The sequence below is a fragment of the Micropterus salmoides genome, unplaced genomic scaffold, assembly GCF_014851395.1.
Source record: "Micropterus salmoides isolate LMB-PRFRI ecotype aquatic unplaced genomic scaffold, ASM1485139v1 Ms_hic_scaffold_1, whole genome shotgun sequence".
NCBI lineage: Eukaryota > Metazoa > Chordata > Actinopteri > Centrarchiformes > Centrarchidae > Micropterus > Micropterus salmoides.
The window spans coordinates 61,614,798-61,642,483 of record NW_024040040.1 but is presented as its reverse complement, the minus strand read 5'-3'; the positions used below and the strand labels follow the sequence as shown (position 1 = coordinate 61,642,483).

At 40.8% G+C, this 27,686-nt stretch overlaps 1 protein-coding gene across 2 annotated transcripts; it reads left to right on the top strand.

Moving 5' to 3' along the window:
- The first annotated feature begins 287 nt into the window (after positions 1-287).
- Positions 288-27,686, top strand: LOC119915335 (UTP--glucose-1-phosphate uridylyltransferase-like). 2 transcript variants are annotated; one of them, XM_038734876.1, is made up of 10 exons: positions 288-434; positions 5,383-5,498; positions 7,569-7,676; positions 19,781-19,966; positions 20,051-20,184; positions 21,243-21,540; positions 21,816-22,013; positions 24,165-24,407; positions 25,921-26,025; positions 27,253-27,686. In XM_038734876.1, the coding sequence occupies exons 2-10, from the start codon at positions 5,400-5,402 to the stop codon at positions 27,358-27,360; spliced, it is 1,479 nt and encodes a 492-aa protein (XP_038590804.1). In that variant the 5' UTR covers positions 288-434; positions 5,383-5,399; the 3' UTR covers positions 27,361-27,686. The 2 variants fall into 2 exon arrangements, with proteins under 2 accessions (XP_038590804.1, XP_038590803.1); XM_038734875.1 differs by lacking the exon at positions 288-434 and adding an exon at positions 3,383-3,598.

The window sequence follows — 27,686 nt, the reverse complement described above, 5'->3', positions numbered from 1 at the left end:
GTAAAATGTGATGAAAGCTAATTTATGAATAAAATATATATAGAAAAATGAAATTTCAAAACTCTAAATCAATTTAAATTAAATAAATAAAGCGTTTAGGTTGTAAAAATACAGCTAAAAATAGACCATCCTGGGTGGGCGGGACATGTCAGCGCCATCTGATTGACGGACATCTTCGACCAATGACCGTTCTTCTTTGAGACTTGCACCGCTACGTCACTGACTGTTGGCTGTGTGAGCCACAGAAGCTAACAGCAGCAGCAGCAGCAGGAGGAGGATGAAGCCACGGCGATTTTAAACATTTTAACTCGATTATTTGTTCCTAAACCGAGTCCTCCGGGGCTGAGCGGTAGTCTGTCCCGGCCTGAGGTTGTCCGTGTTGTCCTCCGCTCTGTATTTTTGAGGCTCTCCCGGTACTTTGACAGGCGGTTCAGGTGGGTATGTTAACGCAGCACAGCTTCGTCAGACCTGGTGGCTTTTTGTGCACGAAAAGTTCGTCAAAACAAGTGTTTTGCATTTTGTGTGTGGAATTACAATTACAATGCACAGATACACGTGTTAAGTTGCTGGCATGAACCTGCTTCCCCTCTGCGTGCGCGTGCGTGAGTGTGCGCGTGCATGTTACTAGTAAATGACGACACAAAATACACCAGAAATCTGATATAACGTTACTCGAAAATAAATTAAAATGTACTTTATATATACATATATTCTAATAATAAATGGAAAAATAACTTTACATGACGTTACTTCCCACCCAAACACAGTACAAAGTGCTTTAAAACACAGAAGTGTAACGTTACAACTAAAAGAGTTGAGTCTATTGAGTTGCACCTTTCAACAAGGAATTTCATAGTGCCTCATGTAAGACATAAAAAGGTATTAAAACAAGAAAGAAAAGCAAGGTGATGTAAAATACATGTGATTTTAGAAGGGTACAATCATAGCTATAAATGATAAAGTACGAAATAGAAATAACTGGTCACATCAAAATAAAAAACACACACTATTAAGTCAAATGAAACAAGAAGGCAGATGAATTTTAAGGTGATTTTGTGAATTTGGAGAAGAAAACTATGTTTCAAGTGAATTACAATTCAGTTAACTCAAGACTTCATTTTCCTGCCAAGGCCCCCTGAAGTCCCGTCATGGTTTCCCTGACCACACTTTGAAATGTGGAAAATGATTTTAAAAGACTCTGAATAAGTAACCTTTGCACAAGGGTGAAGGTAAAGGTCAGCGTTAAAACCTCACTGAGGAAGTTATTTTTACATGAAAGCCATTTTCAAGCAGTAAGAGATTACAGTGCACATGACATAAACAACAAACTACAAAATTTGAATTCCCATAAAATCAAAATCTATGTTTAAATGTTTTTATATTATTTGCCTTGCTCTATATATCACTGTCATGAAGTTCACTGACTCATGCTGTTTACTATTTATTAACAGTTGTAGACATCCTTGAACGGACTAGCATTTTAACTCCTTGCTTCACTCTGAAAACAAACTCACACACTGCAGCGACCTCTGTTGTTCAGTGTAGATAAAGCTACACCTAAATCGCATCACAGTCACCAATACACCGATATCTGGCCCATCAATGACAAAAAACGTTATAACAAATATAACACAAAGTTCAACTAAACTACTCCCCCTGCACCACTTTATGTACATTTACTGATCACAACCATTGAATTTATAAAATACATACTAAAACAGTAGAGCATGAGTGCAAAAACATTAAAAATATCCATTCATTTTACATTTATATACACAAATATATAGATATAGCATATATAAGAGGACAAAACAGGTGGACCACATTTTTTTTGACACTGCCGCTATGGTGCAGAAACTTGACAAAATTGTTCAACGTTTACTAAACTAAAGTTTGAAGCTTTTTAAAATATTTAAAAGGTAACATCAGTATTTTTTAACCTGGACCCTATTTTCCTATGTTTTTGTGTCTATGTGACTAATCGGGACAACATTTTTTGAAACTGGTCCAGCAGCGAGCGCGCTGCAGTCGGCAGCAGTTTAACAGGGCTGCAACATGATCTTTGCGGGCAATTGCACCCAGTCAAAGTACGTGCACTAAAGTGTGTGTTTTTGCCACTGACAGGTTCAGATTGGTATTATAAATGTCTGACAACATTATGGAAAGGATCCTTATAGAGAATGTTTAATTGGAAACAGTCGCAATATTGCCACCAGACTCCATTGCTAAAAACTGTAATTTTACCTCTCTGTTCTACTGCTGCCTGGATTGGTTAGTTTCTGTTATTGTGTGGCTTAAAACACAAACAAACAAAAACAACAAAGTCACACAAACAAAAAACAACAGCAAACTCATAACACAAACAAACTAACCGATGGAGGCAGCTGTAGACCAACATCTCCCATTGGTGTAAAATGACTGTTTTTATTAATGGAGTCGGCTTTGACGAGTCCATATAGAAGTCATATAGCGACTGTTTGTGGTTAAACAAAAAATAATCTTACTCTTTAAAAAATGTCTCACTCTTTAGGGATCCTTTTCGTAATGTCGTCAAACACTTGTATATACAGTTTGAGACTATCAGTGGCAAAAACAGGCACTTTAGTGGACGTACTTTGTCTTGGGCGCAATGGCAAGAACTCTGAGTGCAGCGCGATCGCTCATTACTGGACCAATTTTTAAAAAGTTGTCTGACAATTTTCGAATATTGTCACTGCAGACACATTTCTGTTGCTTCCATTAAACATATGTAGGGTGTGATACCCAGCTCTGAATTCCATGCTTTTATGTGTTTACTTTGGCAAATGCTCAAAAATTCACCACTATGTCACAAGTAACGTTTGGGCTGAATAATATGCAAACGGATATCTCTGCCTCTGTAGCACCACAATGCTTCATTTATCAAAGTATGCTGTGACACATTTCTGCTTTTGGGATTTGGATATTGCACAATTAATTAAGTATATGCACTACACTGAAATGTGGTGTTTTTAAGGCTGCTAATACACTTTATTCATTATCGATGAATCAGTCAATTATCTTTTATTGAATTTAGTCTAAAAAATACACTTCACAGGAACTCATAGTGACATTTTCAGATACGTTGTTTTTTGGTCCGACCTGCTGTTCTAGTTTTTTTTGCTCAGTAAATACATTAAAAGGCTGAATCAGTCATCAAAATTGTAATTAATTAACCACCTTATAGTTTCAGCACTAATTGTTTTCTTTATTGTGTCTCAGGATGTAAAAACCCAAACTAACTCGTATTTTAGCGTGCAGTTGGCAAAACAGCCACACACACACTCACTAGCTGTGTGTGATTGGCGTGTGTGCGTGGCTGTGGGCAGGCCTTGTGTTGTATTCAGGGTCAGAGCTGCAGATCTGTGAGCTTCCTTCGAGCTCAGGATGGCGAGGACGTCTGTTGTTCTCTGACAGCTGCTGACTTAGTCTATTTGTTCTTGGGACCATTTTATCGAACACTTGGTCTCACTGTGAGCCGACACGTCTGCCACCAAAGCTGCTTCCCTCTCCACTGATCTTATCTTTAGTGTACCGTGTTGTTGAGCAGACGCTGGTAAAATGTCTCTAACTGTAGCTGGTAAGTGTAAATCAAAGTTTATATCAAAGTCATTTTCTGCTTTCCACTAACAGCGAGTCTGACGTGGTGTTTTACATCTACAATATTTAATAAGAGATACAAAATAGATACAAAATGCTTTTGGTTTTTAGAAACGTTTGTTACATTCCTAACAAAAGTTCTGATACAAATTCTGTACTTAAAAACCCTCAGTTAACCTCGGACACTGAAGCTCAGTTACTTCCACTTTCATGTCAGCAGTTTAGTTTTGGCAGCTTTTACTGTTTTTTTTTACAGTTTGTTGGACAACCAGACAAGGAAGGATATGTTTGTGACATTTAAAAAATTCTTTTAATATTACTGCATGTTGGGGGGGGTTTGTTTTTTTGTTTTTAAAAACTGTAGTTTCAGTTGATATCATCTTTACATTTGAGCTTAAATTGCAGAACATGGAACTTTAATTTAAAAAGTGGGGAATTTGTGGAACAGTTGGAGTGAGAAGCTTAAGAGAAAGTTTTAATTTAATGAACGAATATGAAAATATATGACCAGATTAGTAAGGTAGGTGTTTTCTGGGCACGTTGGTTGACCGATACAAGTTTTTCAGTGGTCAATACCGATATTTTGAGAGCAAGATATAAAATACTGATATCAAAACAAGGAAAATTCATGTATAATCCCATTACTCCTGCAGAGTCCAATCTAATATACAGGTTACCTCAGCAGCCAGTAACGTGATGTTTTAGATGGAAGTTTTATTAATGAATGAAACGGAAACATACTTTGGCTTCTGCTGTAGGTTTCAGAGCGGGGCTGATTATTTCAAAATGACAGATATCAGTCTATTACTGTACAACGTTTTACTATTCTGTAGAAAATCTTTATTGTTCTATTATTTTCCATTGTACTACTGTTTGTTTGGGGAGTACTTGTTGATTAATTAGTTACACACTGAAATTAATTTCCGTTTCAGATTTTAAAATTGCACAAGGGGCAATTATAAGACAAAAATAAAGCTTATAGATTGATATTTTAGAAATACAAAGACTTCACTACATGTTGTTTTGAAGTTTATTTGCTTCAAGTGATTTAAGGTCAAATTGTAAAACATTGGTTTTGTCTGTTGAGTGTTGTGTTTTTTGATTGAAAGCAGCTTTAGAAACGTATCAGATAGGGCTTCAAGCAAGCAACTATTTTCATTATCGATTAATTTGTCGATTATTTTCTCGATGAATCGAGTTGTTAGGTCCAGATTGTCAAAAATGGCGAAAAATGTTTCCCAAAGCCCTAGAAGACGTCCTCAAATGCCTTCTTTTGTCCACAACCCAAATATATTCAGTTTACTGTCATAGAGGAGCAAAGAAATCAGAAAATATTCACATTTGAGAAGCTGAAGTCAGAGAATTGCAAGGTTTTTTCTTTAAAAAAGGACTCAAATCAATAAAAATAGTTGACGATTAATTTAATAGTTGATAACTAATCGATTAATGGACTGATCGTTGCAGCTCTAGTATCAGATATAATCCAGTCCGGATGATTAAACCCACACATTGTATGTATTGATAGATGGTAAACTTGACTGATTTGCGTTAACTTATTCTTCATTTCAACAAGGTCATCGAAAAGAGTTGTCGGTCTTTAAATACTGAGTCTGAGTTGAATATCTGCAGTGCATTCTGTTTTTTTGAAACTCAAGTCTGTGACTTCAAACATGCAGACGAACAAACCTTTGGAAAATAATTCTTGGCGTTTGGTCTCTTAACAAAAAGTCAAAATTTAAAAAGGAAGATCTGTGTGTTTTGCAGATCTGACCAGAGGAGCGATGACAGAGTTCCAGGAGAAGCTCCGCCAGCAGCACGAGGACTCGATGCACCGCGAGCTGGAGGCGCTGCTCAACACCGCCAACAAGGCCGAGGCAGAGGTGAGAACCACTGCTGCAAACATCCCCAATATTTCCTCTCTAGAAAGATTAGTTTGTATCTGAAACACCAGCTACCCACAGTTAATCCCAGTTGTAATGTTTCCACAATATGAGGCGGACTAAGCTTGAGCTGTATGTTGATGTGATTTTTTTCAACTTTATTGTACTCTTATTGAAACAATAATTAGTTTTTATGTGTCACTGGGCGGGACGACATCTAACAGGGGTGTCAACTTAAAGCTGTTATGCAGCGTAAAGGGACTGATGTGGGTACAAAGAACCTTTACCTCGGAGATTTCATCCGTACCTCCTCAGCTCTATTCAGTCAGAAACCTTTTCCAGCTTTGTTTTTATATATGTTGGAATAAATTAACTTTCCTGCAACACTAATACATTTTTTAAAGTCCTAAGTTTCCATTTGTGAACCACAGTTTATGGTTATGGGTGGCACACGAAGTTAATGAGTGTCGTGGGCCGATGTACCTGTTACAAATACAGTACAAATATTTGTAAAGTATTGCATACAGAGAGAGTGCAATAGGTTGTCTTATCACGCAGCACAAAGACTCTGTTGGGAGAGTTTTGGCATGCTGGTGGAATATGAGGTGAACAACCGTGAGGTCACACACGCACACACATTTGTTCTCATTGACAAAATGCATTCCCTAACCCCTTACCCTGACCTTAATGATCCCTGGCCCTTACCCCAACTCTAAAACCACTCGTGTACTGCTGCAGTGAATGAGAATATAGTGAAGAGATCTTTTGCTGCAGTTTCTCCCGCTGCTAATGATGTCAGGTCTCTTCCATAGTCTATATAAAAGAAGTGGAAGGAGCCTGCGTGACGTCACCCATTAGTTTGTGAACTACTGTTTTGAAGCCTCATGTTTGGCACTTTAGTGCCGTTACTAGTTTAACTACATTTCTCAGTAGCTTAGTGGTAGCATCGCTATTTTCTGAATCAAATAGCTTTTCAGTAATGAAGCTCTTTTATTGACAGAGTAGCACGGTAGCTTTCACGCACGCTACATTTTCTCAAGGATCACTGAGTTTCGCCACCGCCACACACAGACCTGTACGTGATGCACGTACAGGTCCATGGGCTGATGTCTGCGACTTTCTATTGTGGTAGTTATTGTAACACCTCTTGTGAGAAGGATCAGGGTCCAGCCTGGACAGCTCGTCCTCTAGTGAGGAGGAAACTTTGATACGTAGTGGCAGAAACTTGTTTCCATGAGATGAGATCTCTCTCTCTCTATTTCTTGCTCTTTGCCATGAATGTTTAGGTTGCAATATTGCCAGAGCATAAATTCACACATGTAAACATTAAAAAATACATAATTAATTAATAATGGGATAATTAAGTTACTTTATACAAACAACAATAGTTCTCCATTTGTTGCTTGAGGAAATACATTTAGCTGCAATGATATGGCAGAAAGTAGGAGAGTTTCTGTGTGTCTGATTTAGCTCTCTCTATCACACACTGTTTGGAGCAGGTTATTTGTACATTGTGGCAACAGCGTTGTTATAGCCACAAAGTAACACTCATCGTGTTCTTTCCCCTTTTTGTTTTCTTGTGGTTAGTGGAATTTACAGTCGCGAGGACAGGGAAAGTGAAGCTTCAGGCAGCCACAGCATGGGGGAGAGATCTGACACGCACATTGCGCAGACAGATGTGACACTGTACTGATGACATGAATAAAATAAATATGAAAATAATGACTATCCACAGTTAAGTTTTTCCTAATAACAGACAAACAGACCGGTGACTTCATGAACAAACTCAATGTACTGGCAGCCACGCCACCATGGTGTCTTTTTGGTCATTATTAGTTTTTTTTGTATCTCATTGTTAATTTGTGTGTCAGCAAGGGGCGTATTTATTTATTAGTTAAATCACAGTGTACATTAATGAACATTAATTAATATAAATTAATATAAATGAATAAACATTACTCTAAATGTTGATTCTGCAGACCTTTGATCTCGATCACTGTCACTGAAGCTTGTGTGATTGTTTAGCTTTTCTGAAAGCAGAAGGTGACGTTCGTTTTGTTGTTGTTTCAGATCTCCAGAAAAGATTTTGATGGCTTCAAGAAGATCTTCCACAGATTCCTGCAGGTCACAGGCCCTTCGGTTGACTGGGCCAAGATCAACCGGCCGCCGGAGGAGTCGGTAAGCACAAGACACCACCGGTCACGCTGGTTACCAGAGGAAAGGGGTTTCATGTTGCAGTCCTTTGTGCTGTAACCCAAGGTCAGTGCTCACACTGAGGCTCAGATCACATGTCAGCAACAGCAAAGTGTTAACTGACTGTACAGAGCATCAGGCTGCAGCAGCACAGGAAACCAGCATGCTGGTCAGAGGGTGGACTTACACAAACAAATGGCTCAAAAAAGAAACACCTGAATATGTCGCTGCATATTCAGGTGTGGAGTCGACTCCTGTCCTTATAGTTGGGTTGTCCGGTTTGAGCTGTCCTAACTACTCTCCGTTCAGCTGGGTGTAAATCACACGCGTTGGAGCTGTTTTAGGGTGATTTTTTAAATCTTCGTCATTTCGCTCAGGTTGTGATGGTCAAATATATTGATCCACCTTGTTACAGCCGCCATTTTGGCCGCTAGTAGTTACTTCAAAGCAAGGCGCTTACGATCCATGATGCCTTGACGTGTTACATTTTTGAGGAGATGCACATCATGATACGCCGTAGGTGACTGTGTAGGGTAGGGTAGGGTCTACGCAGAGGCTATGGCGTCGATTCTACACAGGATTATAAATAGCACTTAACAGCTTTGTTGGGGTGTGTTACTGAAAAGAGCTGAAAGAGAGTCTTTCTTCCACTTCCTCAGTGTTTCTTCACTATCAACAATCTACACTAACATCAGAAACAGAAGCAGCCTATGCTGACCAATCACAATTCCTGCAGTCCAGTTTTTGGTGTGCGATTTTTGCGATTTTTACCAATATTGCGATTTTAATATGTTATTAATTTTTTAGCTCTTTACCTTCTGTATTATTCAAAGCGGACAAGCAGTAGATCAGTGTATAGTACAACCAAAACAATATTAGATAGATTAAACATACACTGTTCTTTCTTGTGGGTCTGGCCTGTGTTATGAAGAAATCAGGTGATGCAGGAATTATTATTATGAGCAATGATGGAGAAGAAATATTAAATTATAATAATATGAGAAGATAATTTGAGTCAAGTCAGGGCATTAAATAATATCATCAGGTCAGCCTACCTGCAGATCACAAGAAAAACGCAGTTCACCACAGTGTGTTTTACAGTAAGCGCACAGTACAGAACACACAGTTCAATCACCAATTTATGAGTCCTTATCACAGTTCAAATCTCCCAGGAGTCCATCTTTCCTTCAATTCAAAAGTTGGCCAACGACAATAAAAACAAGTGACGCTTCTCGTGTTTAATAGACAAGCTTAGTAATTCTCCGACAACACCGGAGTCTAAGTTTAAAAACAGGTTGGCGGTCCATTCCCTTCTGCTACGTTGCAAGGATGGCGACCGTTGAGGGTGAGACATGTCCTGCGTTCTACATTCAACTTTTTGACCATTATTAGTACACCATCCAGGTACTCATAGTACACTGCTGTGTGCCATACTTACATACAGCAAGTGTAAGTATGGAAGGGCATGAATTAAGACACAGAATCAGTGTGTAGTTACAATTTTAGGACGTAAACGTTTGCTACGCTGTGAGCTTCGGGTCTGCAAATATAGCCACCGTAGATGTGGTGTAACCCCATTCAGCTTCCAGCTTTTAGGGTGTAGCTATGGCTCTGACACATATAGCTGCGGTTGTACGTGGCCTTGGATACTCCACAAAAATCGGTGTCGTCACTATCAAAAGTGACTAACAATTGCTATGTATGTCAGATGCAATAGGTATGAACATTGAATTAGTCGCGGTGAGGAGGTAGTGGCATGGTGAAGATATAAATAAATATTATTGCACAGGACAAAACAATTTACAGAACAGAATAGTGTACAGTAAATAATATATATGTTCATATGTACATGTATTACATAATAAATGTGTAATTGCACGGCGCAGGTGAAGTAAGAAAAGTGATTTCCTTCCTGTAGAAGTCTACCACCATCTCCTTTATTCTGCTGGCACTGATGTGGATAAGCTCACACCAGTCGACAAAGTTAGCAATGACCTCCCAGTATTCCTGATCGTTCCCTTTAGATACACGCCAAACAATTATGGTATCATTGGAGAACTTCTGCAGGTGACAGTTGCTTGTCTTGTCTGAAGTCTGATGTGTAGAGGGTGAAAAGGGAGGAAGCACAGTACCCTGTGGGGCCCCTCAGCTGTTGCAAACAACCACATCAGACACACAGCCCTGGAGTCTCACATACTGTGGTCTGTCAGTGAGGTAGTTGATGGCCCATGCAGTCAGTTGGCAGTCAACTGAGCCGTGATGGCTGTATGGTGAAAGAACATGAACCCCACAGTGCTCCCAGTGTCCTCTAGGTGTGAGAGGGATCTGTGCAGGAGGTAGATGACGCCAACATCCACCCCAGTGCCCGGTTGGCAGGTGAATTTCTGGGGGTCCAGACTTGAGCTCACCAGGAGTTGCAGCTGGTTCAGAATCAGGCTACATCTACACTACTACATTTTTGTTTAAAGGAGATCTATTATACTGCATTTCCAGTCTATATTATAGTTCTGTGACTCCTCTATAGCAGCTTTGCATGATTCAAAGTTCAAAAAAAAAAAATTCTATCTTATACCAGCTCTTCATGCAGGCCCTCATTTCAGCCTCTGTCTGAAACAAGCTGTAGATGCTCCTGTCTCTTTAAAGGGATACTTTGCGATTCTTATCCAATACACTTTTTGTTAAATTCGGCGAATATTTCCTTATGGGTTGGTAGCTGTCTGGTTTTCGTGTGCTCTGAAAAAAAATCCAGTTTTCCTACACAGCCCTGGGTCTGTAAATTGAGCACAAACAAAGCTGCTGGGAGCGAGCAGCAGGTGTTGGTGGCGCGCAAGAAGTGGGAGAGAGAATGTAAACAAACAGCGGTACATTCGAACATGCTGGACTCATTACGTGACTTTAGCTGTGAAGATGACTGAGAAATAGTCAACGAGGGAAATGTTTGAGGAATTGTGAGACAAGTTATATGACCAGGCGAGGGGAAGACCTGTGTTAATGCTGGATAAATCTGCGAGATTGGAAAGGAATGAAAGCCGATGCTGAGGTTGTTCTGTTTCTGCTGGACAGGTGAGTAAAGTTAGCTTTACTGTTTCACACAAACGACAGGTTCAGTGTTACCATCTTATGTTTGTTGTCATGTTTGTGATGATCCCAGCTGGTTAGCTTTGTTAGCTTAGCCGCAGCAGTCAGTGTATGTGCGGTACAGGAGGAATAGATGGAGTGTGTGTGTGAACGGAACCCCGGTGAGTTAGTTAGAGAGAAACAGGTCAGCACCTGGTTCAGCGGTAAATATACAGAAGAAGTAACAGTGGTGGTGAATAAAGACTGCAGCTTCTCAGGACTATAGAGGAGCTCCCGTGTGTTGCTGCCAACTGTTGAATAAAGTGAAAGAGGTTAGCCCCAAAGTTAGCACTGACTTCGGCGCTGGAGATAAACAGTCGCTCCTGTCGTTTGTTTGATGATGTTTGTTCACTTATTGTAACTGTTAAAGGTCCTCTCGATAATCCTACTGATAAATAAACTAGACTCTGTGTCTTAGAAAAGTATTTTGCTTTAATTCATATTTAAATATTGTCAGGCTTGTTGTCACACCTTCTACAGTGCTGCTAAAACATGCCCTCTTATTGAGGCTAACTTGCTCTCGGACAGCAGACGCTGTGGATTCTGCTATGTTTCAGCAGAATAGGACTGGTTATCATGGCAATGCGTGTTCATGAGTTTATCAACAAACTCTCTGCAGAATCGAATAGTATCCCTTTAAGGCCCCCCCTCTCAAAGCCCACTGTCTTCTGATTGGCCATTGTCTCATGTGTGTACCGGGTTGCTGCAAGGATGGGGCTTCATGTTCCTTTGTGGGCGTGGTCAACATTATCTGCCTGGAGCAAATGACCATATATGGAAATCCGTCTCGGAATGACATCATAGATTAGCAGATATAACATAGACAGTTAGTAGAAAAAAACTGTTGAAAACAGAGTTTTCAGAACAGGGTTATATCTGAGGATTTGGCTCACAGGGATTTCTTTTAAATACTTCGCCATGTTTAACATGAACATCTGACATTGTAACATTATAGAAATGAAATTAAATGTATGAAATGAATTGTTCTTATGTCATTTTTTGTAGCTTTGGCAATATTGTTATACATTCATGCCAATAAAGCTGATTTGATTTGAAAATGGTTTTAAAACGAAAACGATCTCCATTCACACCAGCGTTTTAGCTGCGTATCAAAACGGATCTTCGTCTTTATTGAAACGACTGAAAAGGCACATAAAGTGGCTGGTCACGTACACTGGGCATGTGCGGACCGCGTAAACAGGAAGCAGATTGTCTATCAACTGTTGCAGAAGATTTGGCGAAAGAAGAGCAGAGATTTCTCTGCATGGACCGACAATGAGGTGGACAGGAGTACAAAGAGACTGTGGCCACAGAAACCAGACTGGGAGTCATCGTAAAGCAAATACGACGTCATGCACAGTACAAGTGTTATTTACACAGTACAACGTATTTGAATAAAATAGCAAAACAAAAACTCTTCTCGCCAATGAGGAAGCCAAACGTGACCACCTGTCCAAACTAACATGGTACCCTGCAGTTTAAAACCAGAACGGGGTCAGCAGTGTTTTCAAACTTCTCCATATTAGGTGTACGGAGTTGGCGTTTTAGTCTGGACGGGAGGTGCAAACGCAGCAAAGGGTTTCCGTTTTAAAATGAAAACATAGTAGTGTGGATGCAGCCTGAGCCTCTTTGTGCTGTTCTTCTGAAATGGTTTGGCTCGCAGTTTTTAGCGCTGCAACCACACAGAAGTTTCCCACCGGACCGGAACTCTCACCAGACTGGGGCTCAGGTTGAAGATGTGCAGAACCACCTCACTGAGTTGATCTACACAGTCCCTAAGCAGTCTGGAGCTGATGTCATCCGGGCCTGGGGCCTTTCTTGCCTTAAGTGGAGGGGGGGGATGTAGGTGACATGAGTGTGGAGTGGTGAGAAGAGGGTGGTGTTGGTATTTAGTTAATTTGCGCTGTCTAAGAAGACCCTTCCCAGCATCACTTGTGAAAAAAAGTGAATGAATGTAGATAACATATAATAAAAGCAGGATCCGTTCATGTGGTGTCGTGGAGGTGCTATCAATGGTGCTATCCGAAGCTGAACTGTGAAACTGAAAATGTACACCGCAGATACCTACAGCAGTTTACTCCAGTATAAATCTAAAGATCTCTCTCTATCCAGAGATGTCCTTTTTCAGCTACTACAGAATGGAAATGAGCCTTCAAAAACAAGCTAACGAAACCAGATCTGAGGACAGAGAACATTCAGACTAAAGCTAACGATTTGTCAGAACTGTGACATTTCACACACACACACACACACACACTCTTTCCAACCCCCCGTGTTCCCAAAATACTCGGGCAGAGTGAAGGTTAGGACTAAGAATAGCCTGACTGCTGCAGCATTTCTAAAGTCTGGTTTTATGGTGGTGAGACCCTGACATTTGTCTCCTGTGGGACTCTGGACATTGCTGGGCACCTGCCTGTCTTCATATCGGCCCCCCAGCTCCCAGCGTTACCCACCCAGTCCCCACTACAGTTACCAATGTGACAGCAGATCCCACGGGACATCACTGTCATCATGGAGGCCGATCACACAATGGGAAATTCATATCCTGAGTCTACTTAAACAAGAGAAACGAGCAGCTTCACTACAAAGTAAATCAACATGTCTTAACAATATGATAATGACCAAAATCTCTGTGTATATATAAACTTAAATTTTTGTAATCTTTTTGGGGCGGTGTTGGCGCGGTGGATACATGCCTTTGGTGTGAGAGACCCAGGTTCGAATACACTGTGAGACACCAATGTGCCCCTGAGCAAGACACTTAACCCCTCGCTTTGGATTAAAGCGTCAACTAAATGAATAAATGTAAATGTGACAGCTGTCAGTCACCTAGAGAAGCTGTGATTTAAGTTGGGGCGGCGTTGGCGCAGGAGGTAGAGGGGGTTGCCCGTTAATCGGAAGATTGGCTCCTCCAGGCTGCATGTCAAAGTGTCCTTGGTAGGGTCATTTAAAATTTTACGATACCAGTACCCTTAAATTGATACTGATACCAATAGAGTACTTCATTGGGTACCTTGCACAAAATGCCACCTGTTGAAGCCACAGTAGTTGATTGGTAGCCTATTATTATTTTTATTGTTGTTATAGATATAGACAATCAAGGTGATCTATTTTATTTTTCTTGTTTCAAATAACTGTTAAATAAAAGTTTTGGGAAACTGTATCAGATCCTCCTCATTCTGATTAGCTCATCCTCACGGGTAGTATTATACGGGGATGTTAAACAGCTTGGAGTTTTTTATATTTGAATGAGAGAGGAGGAGTGAAATTGTTTATTGACCAAATAAGTTGTGGGAAACGAATTTAAGGTATTTTTTGATGCGTGTGTTGAAAGTAAACAAGGGAAAGTTATTTTGTTAACTTTCGATCAATAAACTGAATTGAAAGATCTCCGCCAGTGCTTTTTCATTTAGTGGTGATTCCAAACCTCCTCCAAAAAGACGACAGTCACAAGTGTGAAACGAGAAAGGAGTCTGTTTAAACAAGTCACTTAACTACACTGAAGATGCAAACAGAGGAAAAGAGAGGCTGCACGTCCAGGCGATCAAACCAACTACACCTGAAGCAGCCACAGCTGCAGCCGGAGGCTCCGTCAGTAAAATCAGTGACAAGTGAATAAAAATGTACAGAGAAGATGAAACCAACTGAAAGCTTGTGGTGATAAACTTGCAACAGTGACGAACATGCCTGAGACGCAGCCGAAGGTGAGCGGCTGTTAAAATCATGCATGGACTCGGCGCCTAAAGGCCTTTTTATACAGTTTATGGTGCAGGCACATGAGGGAAATAATATGCGTGCTCTTCTCTTTATAGCGCCTTTCTAGTCTTTTCGACCACTCAAAGCGCTTTTACACTACATCTGCATTCACCAGTCACACACATTCATACACTGAGCCTAAGTGCTCAAACGGAAACTAACATTCACACTCACTCATACAATTCGGGGTTCAGTATCTTGCCCAAGGACACTTCGACACGCAAGAGGAGCCAGGGATTGAACCGCCGACCTTCCGATTAACGACCAACCCGCTCTGAGCCACAGCCGCCCATATTAAGTCAGTGATGTCAATTTGAATCGTGAGCTTCAAGGCTGAGGTCAGTTTTGACCCTGACCTGCTGCCGTCCTCCAGTTGACACAGTTTATTGATCAGTTTGTGTTTAACCTGCTGTTTGCTGTTTTATGTAACATTAATGTGCGGGTCACTGAATTCAAGGCCGACTAAGAGTTCAGCAAAATACAAAATACATCTGTTCTACATGGTGGTGAAAAGTTATAAAGGGTACTTTAATTAAAAGCTGCACAGTTTTGAAGTACTTGTACTTTATACTTATACTCCAGTTCAGAACAAAGTATTTTACTTTTTACTTTGGTTACTTTGCAGTTTCAGATTGATAATACAAAGTTAAGTCAACTAATAAATTATCATGTATTATTATAAGTCAATACTTTCTTGATTCCCGGGGAGAAATTCACAAGTTACCCAGCAGTATAGCAAATATTTTGAATGAACTCCACCTTTACCAGCTGCTAATGAAAATATTAATGCATCAACAATTAGAATATCAAGTAATATAAAAAACATTATCTGAAATGAGTAATTTTACATCTGGCATCTATGAGAGTGCTAATGTACTATTGTACTTTTACCTCAAACTGTATTGTACTGTAGTTAATGATTTCATATACCTAAAATTTGAAACATCTTATTCACTACTACTATTTATCCTTACATTTTTGTTAATACTGTTAAGTACTCCTTTATGATTAGATTTGATATTTAGATTTTCATAATTCCCACTTATCTACTTTCTATTATTATTTCTATTCCTTAATATCTTGACATGCAAAGTGAGGAACTGGAGCAAACGAATTTACCCTCAGGGATCAATGAAGTATTTTTAATTCTGATTTCTGAAGTATAAACTCTGTAAAAGTATTATGTACTTAATAAACCTCGTTGGTTTTTACTAAAAGGATTAGTTCACTAATAAACATTTTCCCTTTTGCCCCACTAATACAGTGGGTACGGAAAGTATTCAGACCCCTTTACATTTTTCACTCTTTGTTTCTTTGCAGCCATTTTCCAAAAATCAAAAAAGTTCATTTTATTTCTCAGTAATGTACACTCAGCACCCCATCTTGACAGAAAAAAACAGAAATGTAGAAATTTTTGCAAATTTATTAAAAAAGAAAAACTGAAATATCACATGGTCATAAGTATTCAGACCCTTTGCCGTGACACTCATATTTAACTCAGGTGCTGTCTATTTCTTCTGATCATCCTTGAGATGGTTCTACACCTTCATTTGAGTCCAGCTGTGTTTGATTATACTGATTGGACTTGATTAGGAAAGCCACACACCTGTCTATATAAGACCTTACAGCTCACAGTGCATGTCAGAGCAAATGAGAATCATGAGGTCAAAGGAACTGCCTGAAGAGCTCAGAGACAGAATTGTGGCAAGGCACAGATCTGGCCAAGGTTACAAAAAAATTTCTGCTGCACTTAAGGTTCCTAAGAGCACAGTGGCCTCCATAATCCTCAAATGGAAGACGTTTGGGACGACCAGAACCCTTCCTAGAGCTGGCCGTCCGGCCAAACTGAGCTATCGGGGGAGAAGAGCCTTGGTGAGAGAGGTAAAGAAGAACCCAAAGGTCACTGTGGCTGAGCTCCAGAGATGCAGTCGGGAGATGGGAGAAAGTTGTAGTAAGTCAACCATCACTGCAGCAATCCACCAGTCGGGGCTTTATGGCAGAGTGGCCCGACGGAAGCCTCTCCTCAGTGCAAGACACATGAAAGCCCACATGGAGTTTGCTAAAAAACACCTGAAGGACTCCAAGATGGTGATAAATAAGATCCTCTGGCCTGATGAGACCAAGATAGAACTTTTTGGCCTTAATTCTAAGCGGTATGTGTGGAGAAAACCAGGCACTGCTCATCACCTGTCCAATACAGTCTCAACAGTGAAGCATGGTGGTGGCAGCATCATGCTGTGGGGGTGTTTTTCAGCTGCAGGGACAGGACGACTGGTTGCAATCGAGGGAAAGATGAATGCGGCCAAGTACAGGGATATCCTGGACGAAAACCTTTTCCAGAGTGCTCTGGACCTCAGACTGGGCCGAAGGTTTACCTTCCAACAAGACAATGACCCTAAGCACACCGCTAAAATAACGAAGGAGTGGCTTCACAACAACTCCGTGGCTGTTCTTGAATGGCCCAGCCAGAGCCCTGACTTAAACCCAATTGAGCATCTCTGGAGAGACCTGAAAATGGCTGTCCACCAACGTTTACCATCCAACCTGACAGAACTGGAGAGGATCTGCAAGGAGGAATGGCAGAGGATACCCAAATCCAGATGTGAAAAACTTGTTGCATCTTTCCCAAAACGACTCATGGCTGTATTAGATCAAAAGGGTGCTTCTACTAAATACTGAGCAAAGGGTCTGAATACTTATGACCATGTGATATTTCAGTGTTTCTTTTTTAATAAATTTGCAAAAATTTCTACATTTCTGTTTTTTTCTGTCAAGATGGGGTGCTGAGTGTACATTACTGAGAAATAAAATGAACTTTTTTGATTTTTGGAAAATGGCTGCAATGAAACAAAGAGTGAAAAATGTAAAGGGGTCTGAATACTTTCCGTACCCACTGTATATCTTATCACCTTGACAAACTAAACTGAAACTCTCTGCATGGCGAGATATCACTAGTTTTTTTGTGAGTTGTGTGAAGTGACCCGTAAATTGAAGGAAAACTGGCAGGTGTTTCACTTTTACTTCATATTTAACAAATACTACACAAGCACTGTTGTTATTGGATAGCTACTGTACAAGCTGATTCAAAGTACTGCTGCAGTACAGTGTTGATTACATCATAACACACGCAGTGTCCAGAAATACTCGTGTCCTCTCCACATGTCAGACTGCTGTCATGTGTTCCTGGTGAGGTTTTAAAGGTCAGAGGGGGGCCGTCAGTCCTAAACTGCTCGTATGGACGGGATTACATCACACTTTGTTTACTGCTTTTATTCCTTTTGCTCCGTCTTCAGATCTGGTTACATTGACTTGTTTGTGAAGCATGAAGCTCATTCCTGTTTTGTAGTTTAGGGGACTTTACTGGTTAGTAACGGGAACTTAAACACTGTGAGCACATAATGGTAGACTACTGTTTATTCTAGTGTGCAAATTTAGGTTCTTCTGACTTTCTCAAGACATTTAAATGCATTTAAAATTAGATTTTTCTTTACAGCCGTCAGACTGACTTCACAACTCCAAAACACACTGGATCCTACAGCTGGTACACTTCAGTGTATTAACGGTCTGTCTTCTTTGCTGTGTTTATGACCATAGTAAAATGAGGCTTCTGTCTCTTCTTTAAACTCAGCTGTTTGCTCTCAGCCTGACATCAACCTCGAGCACTGTAAATCTGCTTATCTGCAAATTTACAGTGTTTCATTTCATACTGTGTGATACACTCTATAGACTAAAAGGTTTAACATCATTGTTTCTTTATGAGGGGGAATTTGTTTTACAGTCAAGACATTTAGCAAAAGTTTATCTATTTATGTATTCTAAAATTATTAAATTCCTAAAAGTGCTTCTAGTCTCCTGGCTTTACTACCTAAAGTCTCCCTTATATTTAGTTGCCTTTGCTGTCTTTGTTTAGCACTGCAGTAGCTTCTGTTACAGAAGCTTCGTAAATCACGAGATTTGCAGCACGAGATTAAAATCTAATCTGTGCAGGACTTTGTAGTTGTGGGTGAGTACTGTGTCTCTGTATGCGCACATTCACACATGCACAGTGCAACATAGTAGGGAGATTAAAAAAAGAAGAGAGAAAAGGCACAAAAACGATTCTCAAGAATCAGGAGTATACAGGGGTTTAAAATGCAAACACAGAAAACAAACCTTCATTTAGTCTCTTTACATATCAAAACATTTCATACCAGGTCCAAATATGACATGAATGCTAAAAACAGAATTTTAAATGTCCAGGTGTTTCCCACAGGATTTTGGACACATTGTAAAGATATAAATGCTATAAATGAGGGTATTTAAGGTTTTTCTAGCAACCCAAAATGAAAATAGTAATAATTTCCATTTTAGTGTTTTTTTTTAAATAGAACTTTTAATGGACACAATCCAGTTGATCTTATTTCCATACTGTATAGATGTTGTGTTAACATCTTATTTTGAAAACCGGATGTTGTCACACGTGTATCCTTGCTCTAAGTTTGATAAATAATGTTGGTTCTTGCATCGTGTAACATGAAGACTTCACAGTCTCTCTTCAGCTAGGACTCTCATACTGCAATATTTGTCTTTGTAAAGAGAGAAACTGACAGGATGAAGTCGCTAACCTGCCTGTCAGCTCGCACTGCTCCATGTCAGTGCATTTACCGTAAAGTCTCGAATCTGTGCTGCTTGATGTGGCTTCCGTCAAAAATGGACTGGCAGTGAATATTTAACTTTAGCTAAACCAAAAAAAAAAATCACAAATCGTAATTGCAATATCTGGCAGAAAAATTGCAATTACATTTTTTCCCCCAAATCGTTCAGTCCTAATGGATACACTCAAAGCTGTACAAACTTACAGTTAACATTACTGTACTGACCTCAAACGATGTCGTGTCCTCAAAAGAAAACGCATCCGAGTCAGATGCGTTTGAAGTGTGTGAGCGTGCAAGCTTACAGCAGCGGGAAGAAGCGCCACAAAACACAACGTTAGAACTCTTTAATGTTATTATGAGAAGTGTAAAAATATTTTCAGTTCATTTTGAAACTATGGTGGAGCAAAGACTGTGACGGGCCGCCATAGCACATGTTTTCATGTACAATGTGTAATTAGACGTGCTTAAATATGAAAAGTTACCTGGTTCATCTAACTCCTGTCCTTTAAGGCACAGGTGTATGTTACCTGTCTAAACCTGACTTCTTGTCTCTTTAAATGTGTCTCTGCTGTGTCCGCTCAGATCCAGCCCTATGAAAAGATCAAGATGAAGGGTCTTCCTGACGACGTCGCCGCCAGCCTCAACAAGCTCGCTGTAGTCAAACTGAACGGCGGTCTGGGAACCAGCATGGGCTGTAAGGGCCCCAAGAGTCTGATCAGCGTACGCAACGAGAACACCTTCCTGGACCTGACCGTCCAGCAGATCGAGGTAGAGACACACAAAACACAACAAGCAGCGGCTCCGAACCTCTGAGTCTCAGGTTGAAGTGAACTCTATTGTCTTTGTTTTCAGCATCTGAACAAAACCTTTAACGCCGACGTGCCACTCGTTCTCATGAACTCCTTCAATACGGACGAAGACACGAAGAAGATCCTGCAGAAATACAAACACCACAGAGTGAAAATCCACACCTTCAACCAGAGCAGGTATCGTAGCAGTCGTCTTGTGCTCGTGTACTCGCTTTCACACAAACTTCACTCAATAAAAATAAAAATTTATTATATTATTATATTATTTATATATTATTATTAACTATTAACTTACGTTACAAGTCGCGGTGCATATTTTACACACGGACCAAAATATGGAAAGGGGGGGGGTTTACAATCACAATGCCAGCTTAACGTCGTGATGTCAGCCATCGCCGATAGACGAACCCTTGTTTATAACAGCCTGAACAGCACAAGTTAGAGAGAATCTGATTTGGGTCACGTTTATATGTGGTCCAAATCAGATACAGGATTTGTTTCTGGACCGTCAAATTGGAGTTCATGTGACTCTGGCGTAACTCTAGAGCCATTATTCCCACCCAGGGGTACTTCTGCAGTTGCCAGGGGGTATTAGGAAAAAGTTATGAATATCCACACATTTCTGTGAAGGAGAAAGTTATTGTCACAATAACCTACCAACTATGTTTGTCTGCACAATACATGCCTCAGTTTTCCACCAACCTGAGTCAATTGTAAGTTTATTAAGACTGCAGTAATAGTAGTTGTAGTTGTAGAATGTAAAAATGCTGTAAATGGTTAAAACAACCCGTTCCTGCCTCGTTGTGTCGTCTCTTGTAGGCCATGTAAAGTTCACAGTGGAGTCTGATATGGGCCACATTTAAACAGTAATGTGAACAGTGAATCAAAAAAATATTTTGGGCAATAAATCAGAATTGAGCATTAAGGCCTATAGACTGAACAGAGGATTAGATCCTTTTATATTTGATGCCCATAACAGATATTAATCCACACTCACAAAATACATGGACTTTTAGTTGGATAATATCTTAGGATGTGTGTGTTCATACATATAAGGAAAGTCTGTCTGTTAAAAGAGTTGAGTTGAAACAGCAGTACACAGCTGAATCAGGTGCTTCTCACTTCGAGGACAGCAAACTTCCAAGGGAGAAAAGGGAAGTAGAGCACTTTTTTTTTTTTTTGCTGTTTCTCAGTGATCAAAAGCTGCATTTTAATAATATAATTGTTCTGGGCAGGTATCCGAGGATCAACAAGGAGTCTCTGCTGCCCATAGCCAAAAACATGGGGATGAATGGTGAGAATTCAGAGGCCTGGTACCCGCCAGGTCACGGAGACATCTATGCCAGCTTCTCCAACTGCGGTCTGCTGGACAAACTCATCGCTGAGGGGAAGGAGTACATCTTCGTGTCCAACATCGACAACTTGGGCGCCACCGTCGACCTCTTCATCCTCCACCACCTGATGAGCCAGCCAGCCGACAAACGCTGCGAGTTCATCATGGAGGTCACCGACAAGACCAGAGCTGACGTCAAGGTCAGTGCAGATCGGCATAATTTACTAAATGAACATCATGCTGTGTTGAAGAAGACTTGAAACTAGCGACTGAGACCAAAACTCATCAGGAAAGTGTTTACTGAGGGAATAAATCAGCTGAGAAGTAGAAAGATTTTCTCAGAGACTTCTATACAATCACACTTCTTTCTGCAGCTGGTCGAGTCGCCCCCTGCTGGCTGTTATAGGGAACGCAGGTTGAGCATTGGCTTCACTTTTCAGACCCGGCCTCAGCACTTCCTGCTTCCTCTCCGCAGGGTGGCACACTGATCCAGTACGAGGATCACCTGAGGCTGCTTGAGATCGCGCAGGTACCGAAGGCGCACGTGGACGAGTTCAAGTCCGTCACCAAGTTCAAGATCTTCAACACCAACAACCTGTGGATCTCTCTGCCCGCCATCAAGAGGCTGCACGAGAAGAACTCCATGGACCTGGAGATCATCGTCAACCCAAAGGTGACGGACACATTCACATGAAATAATCCACACCGTTACAGTTACGAGGCCGTCAGTTGGTTTGTACATGACAACAATACTTTATTTTACAGGTCTGTCATTTTCTAACAAGTTTATAGGACATTTTCATAATGGAACAAATTCGGTAATTAAATGTAAAATAGAGACTGTCTAATTAATGAGTTAGAATCATCTGAACATTGAACAATAAGAACTCTGTTCTTAGTCAAGCAGAGTTTCTTGTAATAAATTAACAATCAATTCATATTTACTTTGGTTTAAATTGCGCTTTTCATCAAGAAAAAAACTAAACTCAGCATGAAATTTCACATGTACATGTAAAATAAAACATTACCACAAAGTGTAGCACAGGTGAGCCAGGTAGGAAGTACCATTGTTTACTATCTGGCAGAGATGGGGACTCGAGTTTGAGAGACTTGACCTCTAGCTCAGAGACTTGACCTCTAGCTCAGAGACTTGACCTCTAGCTCAGAGACTTGACCTCTAGCTCAGAGACTTGACCTCTAGCTCAGAGACTTGAGAATTGACCTCTAGCTCAGAGACTTGAGACTTGACCTCTAGCTCAGAGACTTGACCTCTAGCTCAGAGACTTGACCTCTAGCTCAGAGACTTGACCTCTAGCTCAGAGACTTGAGACTTGACCTCTAGCTCAGAGACTTGACCTCTAGCTCAGAGACTTGAGAATTGACCTCTAGCTCAGAGACTTGACCTCTAGCTCAGAGACTTGAGACTTGACCTCTAGCTCAGAGACTTGACCTCTAGCTCAGAGACTTGAGAATTGACCTCTAGCTCAGAGACTTGACCTCTAGCTCAGAGACTTGAGAATTGACCTCTAGCTCAGAGACTTGACCTCTAGCTCAGAGACTTGAGAATTGACCTCTAGCTCAGAGACTTGACCTCTAGCTCAGAGACTTGAGACTTGACCTCTAGCTCAGAGACTTGAGAATTGACCTCTAGCTCAGAGACTTGACCTCTAGCTCAGAGACTTGAGAATTGACCTCTAGCTCAGAGACTTGACCTCTAGCTCAGAGACTTGAGACTTGACCTCTAGCTCAGAGACTTGACCTCTAGCTCAGAGACTTGAGAATTGACCTCTAGCTCAGAGACTTGACCTCTAGCTCAGAGACTTGAGACTTGACCTCTAGCTCAGAGACTTGACCTCTAGCTCAGAGACTTGACCTCTAGCTCAGAGACTTGACCTCTAGCTCAGAGACTTGAGACTTGACCTCTAGCTCAGAGACTCGACCTCTAGCTCAGAGACTTGACCTCTAGCTCAGAGACTTGAGACTTGACCTCTAGCTCAGAGACTTGACCTCTAGCTCAGAGACTTGAGACTTGACCTCTAGCTCAGAGACTTGAGACTTGACCTCTAGCTCAGAGACTGCTGACTCGTGGAGATTTTAAGTTGTGGGTCCTCTGAAACCATCAGTCTCTAACTAAAATAAACTCCTTAAACGCCTTTTTTGAAATATTTCAGCACTCACTTAGTTTACAATAAGGCATTGTGCATTTTTGGACTTCCTCATCAGACTCACACCCTCAGTTGCTACATCTAATAAGTAATAATATGCCTAAACTGACTTTTTGTTGGTGTAAATGGGATGAAGTTGATCAACACGTTTCTAAAACAGTTTCAACACACAATATTAAAACCTTCATAAAGGAGGTAATTATTATGACTACCTAATACCTTGCTAGGGCTGAACCATTAATTAAAATCTTATCTAAATTGCAAAATGGCCTTCAGCAATTTTCAAATCGAATGAGGTGCAATATTTGTTAAAGGCAAAATGTGTCAAAATACCATTTTAAATGAAAAATTGTCTTGAGGCCGGTCTTAAGACCTCTTTTTGTGGGTCTTGGTCTCGTCTCAAACTCGACCGCATTTGTACCCGGTCTTGTCTCGGTCTCGGACATTGAGGACACTGGATTTTATTTCAAGACCAGTCAAGACCATAACGTTGTGAATATCAATAAATTGCTTTTGCATTGTCTGATTTATTTGTTAACATCCTAACTTTGATTGGATGTAAAACATATTGCTTCAAATGCAACCAATAACTACAATTAAGAATCTCCCGATGCTGCCTTTTCCAACTCTAACCGAACACTGAATGTCTCTCTCTGCAGACGTTGGACGGCGGCTTGAATGTCATCCAGCTGGAGACGGCCGTGGGCGCCGCCATTAAGAGCTTCAACAACGCCATGGGCGTGAACGTCCCCCGCAGCCGCTTCCTGCCGGTGAAGACGTCGTCCGACCTCCTGCTGGTGATGTCGAACCTGTACAGCCTGGACGCCGGCTCGCTCACCATGAGCAAGAAGAGGGAGTTTCCCACCACGCCACATGTCAAGTTGGGCAGCTCCTTCACCAAGGTCGGTACTGACCAGACACGCTTTTGTCTGAAACTAGGGATGCACTGAAATGAAAATTCTTGGCCGAAACAGAATATAATGAAAAAAATTGCAGAAATACTTTCTGTGAATATAATGCAATTAATCTTATTTCCATCCTGTATAGACACCTTACTTAGAAAACCAGATGTTGTCACATGTGTATCCTCGCGCTAAATTCATCAAGTCTGACCCAGTTTGATAAATAATTAATAAATAAATCAAATATGTGGTTCTTGTATGGTGTAACATGAAGACTTCACAGCCTCTCTTCAGGTAGGACTGTCATACTGCAACACTTGAAATGACAGGATAAAGTCTCTAACCTGCCTGTCAGCTCGCACTGCTCCGTTTCAGTTACCATAAAGGCTTGAATACGTGTGCACTCCAAATTTATGTGCGGCTAGCTTAATCGTCTTCTCAGAAACGAGTGACAGAAACACTCAAACCGGGTGAGAACATTTGTTGCCTTTTCTAAGAAGTCAGCGTGCTAGGAGACAAGTCAGCAGCGTCTGCAAACGGTGAGTTTGGTTCTTTCTGGGACACATTAAATGCTTCCACACTGCTGACATGTCAAAGTAATTGTTCGGTAAAATTTAATTGGTCTTTTGACTTATTAAGCCAACACCAAGCTTTTTTTTTTTTGTTTAACTATTTTCAGCGGCCGAACATTCAGTGCATCCCTATCTGAAACATTTAAAAACTGCCGAGAGCAGCCACAGGAAATCCCATCATCTTTGAACCTCCAGGAGTTTAAACACTTTGTCTTTAGTTAAAAAAACATTTTTTATAAAAAGGTTTTTAGAGATTAATATCCTGTTCATTTACCTGATAATATTATTATCTTTAGGTAGCAATAATGAGTTAATTGGCTTCTTTTATTTATTTTTCCAGGAAAGCAGTAATTTCTTCATGATGTTGAATGAATTTTATTGTTGTTATCTTTATAAAACAAAAGGTTATTTTATCCTGTCATCACCATTATCGATATCGAAAGATATGACACTTTTCATCATGATAACATTTCTGGCCATATCGTCCAGCTCTAGTTTGTTGTTTGTTTTTTTACCAGCAGACTGTAAGACCAATAATTGAACAACATTTCCACCACATGGATTTTGTTTTCTATTTCTGGACCGTTTGAGTTTTGCCTTTGAGAGTCCAAACCAGACCAGCTGGAAAACTTAAAAATGCAACATCCTCACGCTGGTACAGTTCAGGAACCGGACCTTTAGGTGTGAACCCGCTCCCTTAAATATTGCAATCAAGGCAACACTCTGCTTCCGTGCTTCTGATTACTTGCTGAAAAGCACCGCAGGAAACAGTTTAAACTATCAACACTGTTAAAGGGTTTCTCAAAGCTGCTGCTGCTGCTGTTCCAGTTAATAAAAATGGTTTCTCTATTGTTGTAGCTTACTCTCAAATCAATAAGAGGAACAGTTTTCAGGAACCAGGGGCAGTTGAAACAGTTCTGATGTCGTTGTATGTTCTGCAGGTTCAGGATTTTCTGACCAGGTTTGAGAGCATTCCGGACATGTTGGAGCTCGACCACCTCACTGTGTCGGGAGATGTCACCTTCGGAAAGAACGTCTCTCTGAAGGTAAAGAACATTTCCAACCTCTGACCTTTCACAGCTGCCGTTAACGCTGATCTGCCGACGCTGATCGAGAAAATTCTACATTTTATGAAACATTAGCAAGTCGAGTTTTCTTACACCCCAGATCCAGCTAACGCTAACAGTAGCAACGTCTCAGGTACAAAACACCTTTTATACTGAAGGGAAACCAGTGATGGCTACAAATGAGTCCCCAGAGACGCCCCTCTAGGACAGAGACTCCTTTCACTTTAGCCATGAAGGGGATGATGAGCAAGGAAGAGGATGAAGGTCACCGAGCGCTGACAGGATCTGTGCTGAAGGAACCAGAGCCCTGATTCAATAAGAACCGGATTCAATAAGTAAAATTGAATTCACCTCAGTTATATGTTGCATGAATTGAATCAAACTGAAACAAAACCCAACCCTACCACTCATAAGCGGAGGTAGCGTGGGTGAATGGGGCCGACCCACGCTACCTCGTAGTACAAATCAGAGTTACATATACAGAATATTTCACATTTACTCAGCTGACGCTTTTATCCAAAGATCCCACAGGGAGCATTTCAGAATAAGAGCGTTTTGCCTGCCTGATTTTGCTGATGTGTTTAGATTTTGTTGACTTGGTGATTAGCGCTTGTTTTTTTGTGCTTCTACTATGATTAAGTAGGCTACGAAGTTAAATTGTTTCTTGTGTCTGTTTTAACTGTTTCTTGATATACGATCATGGGTCTGCACAGGGTATTTTATTTTGAAAATGGCTGCGTATTCTCTCTAGAGAGGAGCGGAGAGACACTTCTGGTATAAATACTTTGTAGCTGGTGGGCCCCGTGATGAAGCTCCGCCTCCACTGTGCTGAGAGTCTAGCTCTGCCCCTGCTACCGCTGCAGAGCCCTCTGGTCCTCGGCCATGTTTTCAGTCAGGATGCTTTCTATTGCTTCTCTGAAGAAGTTGACTTGGGAATTTAGCCTTCTTAGGTTTTATTAAGAACTACAGTCGTTTTGAGCTTTCTTCACCAGCATGGAGACGTGAGATGACCATGTCAGGTTTTCTGCATACATTTTCCTGATTTATACTTTTTAGTATAATTTTAAATGCAGTACTTTTAATTCTAACAGTATTTTTGGTATTGGTACTTTTACTCCATCTGCGGCTGTTTGTGTAAACACTGGATGGGACATGGCGACACAATGACTTTATCTCTGTTTTTAATGAAACTTTCTCTTCCACAAGGGAACCGTCATCATCATAGCCAATCACGGTGACCGGATCGATATTCCTGCCGGAGCGATGCTGGAGAACAAGATCGTTTCAGGAAACCTGCGGATCCTCGACCACTGAGGACTTCTGGGAAACTCCCCACCACCACCACCACACCATCCACCATCCACAAACGAAGCCATTTGCACCTTGAAGAGCCTCAAAGAGAAGAGTTTTTTCTCTTCACTGATGAACTATCGCAGCTTGCTTGTTTTTGTCCGTCTTCACCCTGTAATTTCTATGTAAATCCTGCCTAAAAAGGGTCACAGGTCAAACCCCCTCCTTCTTCCTGATGCATCTGCAGACTTTCTGCTCATCGTGAAGCTTTTCAGGAAGAAACTTGCTTACTGCAAACAATCGCTGCACAGTCTGTTTCTGCTGTCTATTAAAGTGTAATATGGGTCAAC

Coding starts and splice junctions, on each gene's coding strand:
- LOC119915335 (XM_038734875.1), top strand. Junction 5,499..7,568: donor CCAACAAGGCCGAGGCAGAG/GTGAGAACCACT, acceptor TTGTTGTTTCAG/ATCTCCAGAAAAGATTTTGA. Junction 21,541..21,815: donor AGACCAGAGCTGACGTCAAG/GTCAGTGCAGAT, acceptor TCCTCTCCGCAG/GGTGGCACACTGATCCAGTA.